At 42.5% G+C, this 12,902-nt stretch overlaps 1 protein-coding gene across 4 annotated transcripts in view; it reads right to left on the bottom strand.

Annotated features, from left to right (window-relative positions):
• GFPT2 (glutamine-fructose-6-phosphate transaminase 2) overlaps window positions 1-12,902 on the bottom strand; it is a 108,570-nt gene that overhangs the window by 28,145 nt on the left and 67,523 nt on the right. For 2 of the 4 annotated variants that reach the window (XM_030571847.1, XM_030571849.1), the window contains exons 1-2: window positions 9,503-9,595; window positions 7,353-7,424 (exon numbers count right to left, since the gene is read on the bottom strand). In XM_030571847.1, the coding sequence (XP_030427707.1) occupies window positions 7,353-7,424; window positions 9,503-9,587 (157 nt within the window). In that variant the 5' untranslated portion in view covers window positions 9,588-9,595. Of the gene's footprint in view, window positions 1-7,352; window positions 7,425-9,502; window positions 9,596-12,902 lie in introns of those variants that run through there. The other 2 variants (XM_030571850.1, XM_030571848.1) reach the window with 1 other exon arrangement.

The following is a 12,902-nucleotide window of genomic DNA, read 5'->3' as shown; positions in this document are numbered from 1 at the left end:
CGCCCCGCTCATTGGCTGGGGGCCGGCCCCGAGGCCCGCGGGCGGGGGAGGAAGAGGAGGGGGCACTGGCGGGGGCTCGGCGCAGCTTGCACGGCGAGTGGGACTCCCCGCTTTGAGAAACGGACGTCCACAGACCAACGCACATAGACACACACCCCAAGCCCCGGGAGGGGGATTTAAAAGGGGTACATTGTAGCAAGGGCACGGGGCTCTTTGCAGAACAGCCCGCTAGAAGAGAGTTTCCCAAGGGCAGCAAAATAGTTAATGTAATAATTCATTCAACGAGTGGTCCCCTGCAGATCACTTCGCTGGAAAGAAATTATGAACCACGGCCCAGACTCGCCATTACTTTCCTTTTCTCAACCAGTACTGTATTGTACTCTTTGGGGGATTTGTGGACCACCAGAAAAAGAAAAGTTTCAGAGTAGCAGCCGTGTTAATCTGTATCCACAAAAAGAACAGGAGTACTTGTGGCACCTTGGAGACTAACAAATGTATTTGTGCATAAGCTTTCGTGAGCTACAGCATCCGATGAAGTGGGCTGTAGCCCACGAAAGCTTATGCTCAAATAAATTTGTTAGTTTCTAAGGTGCCACAAGGACTCCTGTTCTTTTTGCAGAAAAAGAAAGAGGTCCAGAGACCTGCCTCAGAGGGTACGTCTACACTACAGGATAAATTTGAATTAGCTTAAACCGATTTTATAAAACAGATATTATAAAGTCGATTGTGCGCGTCCACACTAGGCACATTAATTCGGTGGTGTGTGTCCGTGGTCCGAGGCTAGCGTCGATTTCTGGAGCGGTGCACTGTGGGTAGCTACTGTAAAAGAATGAGGCCAATAATGTCGATTTGCGTCCACGCTAACCCTAAATCGATATAGTAATATCGATTTTAGCGTTACTCCTCTCGTTTTGTAGGAGTACAGAAATCGATTTAAAGAGCCCTTTAAATCGATATAAAGAGCAGTGTAGTGTGGACGGGTGCAGCGTTAAATCGATTTAACGCTGTTAAAATCGGTTTAACAGCGTAGTGTGGACCAGGCCTGAGAGCCACTGCACTAAAACGATGGTGGTTGTTTTTGTGGCAGATCATGTCCTTAAGCCAGTACGTCATTCACAGTACAAATCTCGAGTAGCTTGACTGGCAATGGGATAGGCACACCAGCATTAACTGGCTTTTACAAAACTTTTGATCTCTTATCTTAAGAAGCCTTGTCTGTAGGAGGAGAACAGAACTGTGACTGCTCAGTTTTGCAGTAAGTGCCCTGCTTTATATAATGGTACTATACTGAGGTATTTTGGAGAATGATTATACAATTGCTTTGTCCCTGGGACATCACAAAAATCTCTCATAAGGATATCCAAGTGAGCAAAATTCTTAATATAGAGGAAGAAGATCATGCTCTGTCAGTCAACATATATTTCTGCTGTCTAGCAGAATACTAACAGGAACACAAGGGAACTTTTTTTTATTAACCTCATCCCCCAACATTTTCAATAGTAAAAGTCCAAAACAATCACCAGACCTAAAATTTAGGATCAGGAATATTTTAGGGATTTTTGGTAAGGATTAAGCATCTTTTATTATATTCTAGTTCAACACTAAGTATTAATTTTCCAGTGTTTATTTTTGTAACACATTATTGTGCTTTTTAAATGTTAAGTTTAGGTACAAGGTACAAGTGCCTCAAACGCTCTCAATTTCAACTCAAGTGTGGATGGTGATGTTGATTTAAAAAAATAAAAGTTGGAAATTATTATTTCCAGAGTTTAAAAATCTCAAACACTCTCAAACAGCTTTGCAAAGTCTCACTAAAGGGGGACACGGCCAGTTTGAGGACAAAATTTAGACTTTGAAAACAATTTTACACAGTCATGGAATTAAAAGAAAGGAAAGAAAAACAGTTTAGGGAGCATATACCTGATCCTTGAGCTGATCCATGAGAATCAGGAATTAAAACAGTCTATCTTCATTGTCTGTGCTCAGAGAAATGCAATAAGTACATATGTGATACTTGGAGAAAATAAACGGATGGGTCTTTTTTCTGAGGCAGAATGGTCCATTGAATAGTCAATCAGGCAACCTGGGTTTAAATCCTAACTGTCATTGACCTGCTGCATGACCTTGGGCAACTTCACCTCTCTGTGTCTATCTTCCCCTCCCACGCTGCCCAATGGGGCCCTGATCGCAGTTGGAGTCATTAGGCCATACTGTAATATAAATAGTGATAATGTTGATGGTAGATCTTTTCCATCTCTGAGTACCATGAACAGGCAATGTAAGTTTGTCAAAAAAAATCTGGTTGTGCCAAACTAACTTACTTTGATAGATGACAACCTCAGAGGATAAGAAAAGTGGGCTGAATGAAGTATTTCACTTTAGCATGGTAGTCAGTATGACTCCATATGACATTCCCAAGAGGAAATTAGAGAAATGAAAATGAGCTGGAACTGTTATAAACTAGATGCACAGGGGCTTTAACAAATGGAAGTAGAGTAATTAATGGTTAAGCATCATGCTGGGAAGAGGTGTTGAGTGAGATGCTGTCAGTCTGCTCTGTGTCTAATACCATTTGGAAATTTCATTACTAACGTGGAAGACTGTATAGAGAATGTACTAGTTGTACTTACAGTTGGGCCTGCTTGGCTTGGCTATACAGATTTTAAGGAGATCAGACTAGATGATCATAATGGTCCCTTCTGGTCTTAAAAATCTATGATTGGTCCAAACCTGAGCTAGATGACAACTAGTTTAATGTACCTTGAACTCAACAAGCCAGGTATACCAATTCAGGGTGCTGTTCTGGATATCACCTTTTAAAAAAAGAAAAGTTTGGGGAATTTCAGAGTACTGTACAGAACAAAAATGGTAAGGGGGTTGTGTATAGCCCCCATGTTGACAAGGAAGGTGCCAGAGAAGCACTGGTGGGGGGCTAGACCCAAACCTGCTGGCCCCGTTAATCACGTACGGTAGGGAGGAGGCCTTTGAAAAGGAGGAAACTGCAGTCAGGGGAGAGCTCACCCCAAGCAGGAAACTGCTGAAGCAATTGCTGATGCCACAGGGAGAAAGGTCCATCAGATCTCCACCCAGACCATGCGGGGAGTGCAGGGAACGCCCAGAGTAAGCCTCACAGAGTGAGTGTGATTCAGCAGCCCAGCCAGAGGGACATCTCAAAAAGCACTGCACAGATGCTATACTGTTGGCCTTTATCCCCTTTGAGGGACCCCAGCAAGAAGTTATTCTTGGGTGTGCTGGGGCATTTATCTTTCCTTTTGATCCCCCAGCAGAAGGGACTTAAGAATGCCTGCAAAGGACAGGGCCCCCTTGCGAGAAGTAAAACTGAGGCCTGTCCATGAACCACCTAGAGCAAACAACTTGGTATTCCACCATCTGGAAGAAAAACCTAAGGAGGCTCTTGTGTCAGTTTAGGCTTATGAGGCATTTTTACTCTAAAAGGAAAAGAAAAGACAACCGAGAAAAAACCCAGGGCCAAATTCAGACCAGAGTTAAATGAGTTCAATGCCACTGAAACTTACACCAGGTCTAAAGTAGACACAATAGTGAATAGGTTTGGACAAAATAACTGTTGCCAACCATCAAACTGAACTAAATTTGAACTAGAACTCTGAGAGGCAAGGAAGTTTGCTTATTTCATTGCTTCAGGTCTTTGTAGTCCATCGTTCAAGCTATGATTAGAAGTGCCTGGATACCATGAAAAAAACAGTTCGTGGAGTATTTATAGTCTGACCAGGAAAGCAGCAGAAGCATTTTGAGAAAACCAAGATTCTGACTCAATTTTTTAGATTGAAGAGATTCAGATAGACCCACATACTTGGTTATTATGCAGATCAAACTCCAAAGGAGACTTGTATTTAGGGTGACCAAATAGCAAGTATTGGGGGGAGGAGGGGTAGAACAGGCACCTATATAAGACAAAGCCACAAATATTGGGACAGTCCCTATAAAATTAGGACATCTTGTTTGTATGTCTCTATGAACAACTGTCTGTAAATACAAGAAAGGATGTTCTGGAGAGGACAGGGACAAAACATTCCCCTTGGTTAACATGGGCAGACCAAGTACTAATGGGTGTAAGCTGCAGAAGGGAAAATTTAGGCTAAATATTAGGAAACATTTAAGAGGAGTGGTTAGGTAATAGAACAAACTGCTAAGAGTGGTTTTATAGTCACTTTCACTGGTGATACTCAAGGCTAGCCTTGACAACACACTTATTTGGCATCACTTAGGGATAATGAAAGTGCTCTTTCTCTGATACAAGGGTGGATTAGATTACTAAACAGGGGTCCCTTCCAACTCAAATACTCCTATGATTTTAGCTGGGTTATGAAGTAATAAAACTCTGTTAATTACGGATTTTAGACTGTTAGTCATTTACCCCCATAAATTATTTACACATTTCCAAGAATTCACATTCTGTAACCAATTTGTCCTCATATGTGGCATACATTTCTGTATTTCCTGATTTAATAACAATTCATCTAAATATCACTGCCAGATTTAAAGGGCATGAAGCATCCTCAATCATCATGCTCCACTCCCCTTGGCTTTAGTGGGATCTCTGCCACTATAGAACAATATACGTGAAGAAAAGAAGGACAGATGGGAGAAGAGGGTAGAAATAGTGGGGAAAATTAGGAAGAACTCAAAGAAAGCATCTTTTACCTCAAAATGCAAACATCATAGATTTATGTACCATATTATTTAGCCTGGGCTTGACTCATAGCCTGCCTCTATCCCCTATTCTTCAACTCATTCCTCCCACCAAAAGCCTAAGGGTGTTAATTCTTTCTAGTGTATATTAATATTGTCAGAACCCATATGTAGGCAGTCTGACCTTACAGTTAGAGCCTAAAGTAGCATTTAGATCAGCATAGCCAGAGTCAGAAGCCAACTCAAGAGTCAAATCAGACTCAGAGTCACACCAAGGGTCAAGCTGGAGTCAATAACCAGAGCTAGAGCAACACAGTAGGAACCTGATCTGGTCAGCAGGGGGTCCAAACAACTAATGAATTTCTTTGCAAGGGGCACAGGGGGAACAGGAAGCTTTATGCCAAGAGGTGACCAATCAGAAGTCTGCTGCTAGTCAGCTGACCTAAGTCAAACACGGTGTAACACTGTTTGCTGACTATTGACTGTAGTTTCCCTGCTTGGCCTTGCAGCATGGGAACGCAGCAGAAGAGGCTCTCACTTTGTGGGTTTGGCTTTGAGACCAGCGGCACTCAGAGGCGGCTCCAGGCCCCAGCACGCCAAGCGCATGCTTAGGGCGGCAAGCCACAGGGGGCACTCTGCGGGCGCCGTGAAAGCAGCAGGCAGGCTGTCTTCGATGGCTTGCCTGCAGAGGGTCCACTGGTCCCGCAGCTTCAGAGGACCGCCGAAGCTGCGGGACCAGCCAACCCTCCGCAGGCAAGCCGCTGAAGGCAGCCTGCCTGCCATGCTTGGGGCGGCTGAATGCCTAGAGCAGCCCCTGGTGGCGCTGACAAATATATACAAATGGATGTGGGTACTCAGCTCATCTGAGGAAAAAACAACCCTCAGGTATCTCCTGCTTGAGCTTTCAAAAACAGATGCACCCAAAATCAAAGGTTACACTTTTGAGCTAGTTGGCCTAAAGGTCTGATTCCAATTTCACTTACAGCAGGTGTAAATCAGAAGTCACTCCAGTGTGGTCAATGAAGTTATGCTGATGCAAAACCAGTGAAAATAATATGCTCCCTGGGACTTGCTCCCTGCTGCTATAAGGGTAAGAAGGAAGGCCACATTCTGAATTCCTAACTCAAGCATGATTCCCATTGACTTCAATGCAAGTCATGCCTGAGGAAGCAGCTCGGACTGGCCTCAACATTTTCCCCTAGCACCACATTGGAGTTCTGCAGAAAATTAGCAGCTAACATAGCACTCTTAATAGTACAACTTTTTTCAGGTTCTGGATGCACTGGGCCAACAAGTTCAAAGAAGGAAAAGCATGTTTGTGGCAGGTGTTTCTCTTGGGCCAGTAATGCATTCGTTAAATGGTACTTCCCTGGGACTTGTTTTAGGGGATAATACGTATTTAAAGATACATAATGCCACTTTATAGCTTTAATTTCAGAACCAATAATAATTTACAAGGAAAAGTTAGCCAGCATTCATCACCCCTTCATTAAACAGCTGTTTTTGAAAAACTAAAGGCTGTGTGCGTTATGAAAAAGTGCATGGTATTAAGTCTGTTTTCATAACCGATAGTTGTCTGGGAACAAGAATACAGTAACTAGATTTTAATCAACGGCAGCTTTGTAACAGAAGTTTCATAATGAGAATTCCATGCACTCTGCTATAATGGTGGTGGGGGAACCAATTTGCTAACCTATACATTTGACTTTTAGTATTTTTTCAAACACTAAGATTTTTAAGCTCTCACTGAAAGCATTTACTCTTTGGATCTAATTTCTATGGAGCATCATAAGGTAATACATTGTGCTCCTAATAGTAATAGCAGCTGAAAACAAGTTAGTGGGGAAGAGCAGAAAAAAGAATACAGTGGGTGAAACTTTTGGGAAGATTGAGTGGAACTTGGTAGAATATCTTTTACTTTCATTGGATTTTCTCAGATCTCTATGTGGCCCTTCCCAGTTAGGTTTGAGGTGTGTTGACACAGTAACATGGATATTTGTATGTCTGCTTCCCGAGCTATATACATTCTGGAGACAAATCAAGTCCCCAGGACTGTCTGATGTATTCGCGTAGCTGAAGTCAAAGTATCTTAGTTTGACTTATTTGGCCGTCCTCATGGCAGCGAGTTGACTGCCGCTGCTCCCCCATCAATTCTGCTTACTCCTCCTGCCGAGGTGGAGTACAGGCGTCAATTTGGGGATCAATTTATCACGTCTAAACGAGACGCGATAAATCGATCCCTGATACATTGAACACTATCCGCTGATCTGGCGGGTAGTATAGACGTACCCTTGTATTCTCCAAAGGACAGCTAGGCATCCATTTTGTAAGCCCTTCTTGTCCCCTTCTCATTCTGAATTTGGCGCCTTTGTGTGTTTAGGTGGGAAAAGATGGTTACTGTCATTGGCTAATCTGCCTACCAACCCTATGTCTACGTGAGGGCGGTGCTCAGATTAGGTCGGGGCTGCCCGCCTGAGTGGCAGACTCTTGTTGCTGTCTGTTTGAGACAGAGCTGAGGGTTAGTAGGGTAGGCCATTCACCCCACAAGGGTCATCTTAAGCATGGAATATACTTACCTACACACACCTAGTCCATCTCCTATAGTGATCACTTGCCCCATGCACGACGACGCAAGTAAAGGGAGGGAGAGGGATTTAATTACCTGAATACTTCCATCTTACCCGAGAAGACGTTCATCTGGAGGTCCTGTCTCCATCTGAGGAATCTGGCCGTCCTGTCGCACTGCATCCATCCTGAAGAGGAGAAGACACCATCAAATCAAGCTGCCAGAGATGGTACTGTCATTGTCATTTTGATCATCATGTATACATTCCTATTGATACAGACTGCCTTGTTTTATTATCCATCTCACCTTGTTACCTGGGGAGTCCTTGCCACCCCATTAATAAATCTTGTTGTACCTTTATCCTGAGTCATATCTGGGAACACAACCCCCCAGTGATAGAATGGAGAGGGAGGCGAACCTGAGACTGAGATTCCTGGCCATTGTTAATTCTAGCTCCTGTTTCAGTCAGCAGAGCCACCAGCCCATCATACTTACTGGAGGGAATATGCCAATCTGAGTCAAATGCACATGCGCGTGCGCGCACACACACACTCACTCTCACACTCTCTCCTAGACAGTTTAGTTTCACAGGCCTAGAGGATTTTATCAGCAGAGAAAGAATTGCTTGGACAAATTAATTGTTGAATATGTATAAAGATATCTGGCTTAATTCATACAAGGAAAGTAGCTGCACCCAAGCAGACATTCACACCAGGGGACAGGTCACAGCATCACCTCTGACTTGTGCATGCCAGGGCATCTTGAAACTCCTTCCATGGTTCCCTAGCAGCCTTGCTGACAGAGGTCACCTGGGAAATGTGCCAAACCAGCACATCTGGGCTGCACTGGCTGGTTCACTCCAGGCTGCTTGGCAAAGTGAAGTGCGGCTTGTATACCACTGCAGTCTACTTTTCTAGCACAGCCCGGCAGTGAATCTCACCTGTTATTTTGGTATCATTCCATTCTAGTTCCATGCCATTCTTACACCAGTTTGCTTTATCCACATGAGTGTCTGAATGTTTTTAAACTGGACTTTGAAATTAACACATTTGAGGCTAGAAAACATAGTTCTGGCGTTGGCTGCTGCTTGTTTTGTTCATAGACAGCTCTCTGGCAAGAAATGTCCAGTTTTATAAATCAAAGCTGAGGTTCTCCAGAACACACACACAGCATTCTTTGGAGCAAAACTCTGGACTCACAGAAGCTACATCTATGGGTTTTTCTTTTAATTATTGCTCATAAATTTCGAATGACCTTCAATATCAAGTTACAACTTGTTCCATATTATATATGCAAATATCATGGCTCCATTATCTCCCCTTCTACATTCAAGGCAGACATCCATGATGCCTAAGTGATATGTTCCAAATGTAAAGAAAATCAGACTCAGAACAGAGCAGTAGTCCTTGAAGCTGGTACATTCTACATTGTAGCTACTGTGCCATGATTTTTGTAAAATAGAGACTGGAAATGAAATACCTCATCCACACATACCACCAAAAAGCCACAAGTGATCAGAGAACTCAGCTCAGCCGGTACCTGAAAGCTGTCACAGGAATATTAGATACATGAAGATGTTACTGGACAGACTGCTTATACTGACTGGCACTAAGGGCAATTAAGAACTTATACTTGGCCCATGCCAGCTGATTTGGGCTCACAGGACTCAGGCTAAGAGGCTGTTTAATTGTGGTGCAGATGGTCAGGCTTGAGCTGCCGTCTGAGTTTTGGGACCAGCCCACCTTCCAGGGTCCTAGAGTCTGGGCTCCAGACCAAGCCCAAATGTCTACACTGCATTTAAACAGCCCCTTAGCCTTAGCCCCCTGAACCCGAGTCAGCTGGCATGGGCCAGCCATGGGTTTTCAATTGCAGGATAGACAGATTCTAAGTGTCCAATCAGCCAGTCTTTGAGGGGTGTTAGGAAGCAGTGTACCTTATGGGAAAGTTATTTCACTTCCCGGTTTCTTGCACTTTCCTCTGAAGCCTGCACTGGTATGGAAAGTCCTATGTTCCTATCAACTTTCAGCACAAGTGTCACAGCATGAAGGGGAAAACATACAGAAACACGAGGAGAGAGATAATAAGAAAACGTATTGATTCGATGCACAGGTGCCACGTGCCTTAATATTTTTGCTGCTCTTACTGCACAGAAAGATAGGGATGAATACGTTCCGGCAGCATGTGAGCATGTCTGGTATGTGCATGATAAGATCTAATTGTAGTATTCATCTAAATGCCAATTAATTGTGAAAATGAGAGAAATACCATCATCTTCGGTGTTTCCCTGATTCTGCTGTCTTCTGAATTGGGCTGCTCCCTGGAGGCACAGTCTCCTGCCCTGCTTCAGCATTTAAACATCTGTAAATTAACCAAGCCCTCAAACACATGAGTGTGTGCACATTCTGCACTTCCACTTACTCAGATCAAATCCTCATCTAAGACCTCAAAATATTCTGACTTCTAGGAAATAGACGACTTTCCAGAATATCTGTTTTGAATTACTGATAATGCCTTTAATACCCATATATAAATTAATGGTGTAGCCTCATCTGGATACTATGTGCAGTACTGGGATCACCTGCATCTCAAAATTATGCAGACTTCAGAGGCAGTTCAGAGAAGAGTGACAGGAATGATCAAAGTCTGAAAAGATTCTCATATGAAGAGAGATTGAAAAGATTGGTATTGTTCCCCTTAGAAAAGAGTTAAAGAAGAAGAGACATGTTAAATGTATATACAGGGGTCTAAAGAAGGTAGATCGCTGTCTCATAACATAAAAGCATGGGGACTTTCAATGAGATTACAGAAAGTGGAAAATTCAAAACTGATGAAAGGAAACACTTTTTCACACACCTTGTAATTAGATTGTGGAACTCACTGCTACAGGATATCACTGAGGCCAAGAACTTAGCAAGATTCAATGAGGAACTGGACATTTATATGGTTATCAAGAATATCCAGAATTATCATAAACAACACATTTTTTGAAGGGATAATAAACCTTGTGCTTCAGGGCTAAAAGCTACTATGGTTTGTTTAACATCGTTTCACTTAAAGTTGCATTTTTCAGGAACATAACTACTAGGTTAAGTGAGGAGTTACTGTAATCCACCACTCCAGGAGGTGGTAACTAGCTCAAGGGAAGAATTCTTCTGGTCAGCCTAGCACCGTGGATTAGGTCGACATAACTATATTTCACAGTCCTGAGGAAAGTAGGTAGGTCGATCTAATTTAAGTGCAGAAGGATTCTCTTTCTCACTAACGGACCCTTCGTCCAACTTGCCATGGATAACAAAACAGACAACTGGAACTTAGGGCCTGATCCAGAGCCCACTGAAGTCAATGGGTGTCTTTCCATTGAGTTTAATGTGATTTGGATCACACCTCTACCAATCATAACAGGAGGTTACCTTCAGCAGTGTAAGCCTACCTCAGGTGTTTTAATATGGTTGTTTCAGTGGGAAAAAAATCTGTCTGCTAGTACTAATTGTAACAATCCTCTAGAATACACATTTCAGTCAGAGTCCTTGTTCTCATGCTCCCACCTAAATCTAGTCTGAACCACTATCAGATTCTGTCTCCGTCAAATATTTACTTGGATTGTTCTTAAGGTTTGGCATTAGATATGCTCAACTATACCATCTGCTGCCGTTTCTTTAAGTTTTGTTTCCTCTACAACAGCTTGTGATCTTGTTCTTTTATCAGCTCATTCAGCAGAGATGGGAAAATGAATCACTGATGTCATGTAATAGAACCATTAGTTTTCTCAGACTGGCAACCCCGGGTGTTGCCAAGCCCACTAACAGCAAGCAGATTTTGGCTTCTTTGTGTCTGTAATTGCCTATTCAGATCTATAAATTGCACGTTGCTTTTTTTGGTGCTTTTCAGGGGTCTGGCTTTTGTTTGTTTGTTTGTTTTTTGGGGTTTTTTTTAATTTTCTGCCAGAGCGTGAGATTGGCGCTTGGTTGCGCAATCTGTCTTCTCTGTGCATTATTACACTGCTAAAAAAAACCATAAAAGGCTGCTTGCAGTTGATTGTTTCCTTTCGCTTTTGGGTTACATCTTCTGTGTGTGCGTTTGCTGGGCTGCTGGCTGCCTGCCCCCAGCACATTTCCCAGACCTGAAGAAGAGCACTGTATAAGCACCAAAGCATGTCTCTCTCATCAACAAAACTTAGCCCACTAAAACCAACTTACTTAAACTGACTGAAAGCTAGAAATTCAGTGCTGGCCTGAAAGGATTCCTTTAACTCACCCCCTCAAGTCCAAGCACCGCAGGTCACATGGGACCATCTTCTTTCCTGGAGACTTTTCTCAGACAATTGCACCAATTGAAGTAGTTTCACCTTTTACTCTGTTTCCTTGATTTGTAGATTCAAACTAAACCATTAACATTACATTAACACAGTTTTAATGACAAGGGTTTCTTATGTTCTTTTTAATTGTGTCTGTAACTTGAATAAAACCAAACCACTAAAAGTGTGCAGTATCAGAGATTACCAAAAAAAAAAAAAAAAAGTTTGAAGTATAATATTTACCTTGCAGAACAGAACTATGTTGTCTGGCACATTTGTGTCTAAATGTGAAATATGAGCAGACGTTTAAGGCAGATCAGATAAATCCATATTTATGGTCTGTTACAAAAGTGAGATTGGATTTGATGGTTTGCAGTCAGTAACCTGTGCCATAGCGGTCAGTGCATAGTAGGGCCTGATCCTGAACACTCTCAGTTCCCTTTGACTTTAGCAGGACCAGAGCACTGGGTTCTTAGAGATGTTTATCAATTGATAATACAGGTGCTGCACATGTTCAGGTCTCCTGCTGCCATTAATGTGGTTAGCTGCAAGTCTAATCTCAGCTACTTACAGGGTAGAAAGGGCCCTGTCCAGATGAAAGTTAAAATCGTACTAGCCTCAATTATCTTTAAGGCATTTGTTGGTAATTTGGTTTGCATGAGTAGTGACTTTTTTCAGGGAGCCTGTGCTTAAGACTTCTCCTAGGTGATATGTTGTATCAGGGATCCAACTCTGTTCTCAAGGGAAAAAATCTCCATCCATGCTCATTAGGGAATAGGTACCCAATTCAGGCTCCAGTTATATCGTTGGAACAGGGCTGGGTCACATTACATTTACACAAATGAAGGTGTGTATTGAACATAAGGTTAGAAATGGCCAATATGAGCAACTTCAACTTATTTTCCTGCTCCAAAATCTGATGAAATGTAAACTCTTCTAGCATGTAAAATTGAGTAAGATGAATGCATGCCATTTTCACTGTAAAGTGTTATAAATGCCAAAGGTTCCTGGTAGATGTTGGGAAACATTCTAATTAGGAACAAAGCTGCTTCTCTGTTGAGTTGTTATTTTTTGTGTTGCTCATTGTTAATAAAGGACGAAAAGGACAGCATCAGAATTCATATGAGATCTGCTTCCAAAGCCATTGTCTTATCTGCAACACCGGTAACCAAATGAGAAGGTTATATGAATGCAGGACGGGGATAAGTGACAGGAGCCCAGGAACAGTTAAGAAACAAAGATCTGTTTGTCCTGCCAATACTCCTACTAAGAAAAAATGAAGGAGTGGAAAAGCAGACCAGGGATGATGTAGAGGCTGATCTCTCTCTTAACAGAATGTTTTGCAGAGTTTTCCACAAGGCGTCATTCGTT

This window comes from Gopherus evgoodei, chromosome 8, assembly GCF_007399415.2.
Source record: "Gopherus evgoodei ecotype Sinaloan lineage chromosome 8, rGopEvg1_v1.p, whole genome shotgun sequence".
Taxonomy (NCBI): domain Eukaryota; kingdom Metazoa; phylum Chordata; order Testudines; family Testudinidae; genus Gopherus; species Gopherus evgoodei.
The sequence above is the reverse complement of the archived record's forward strand: the minus strand, read 5'-3'. Positions and strand labels throughout refer to the sequence as shown.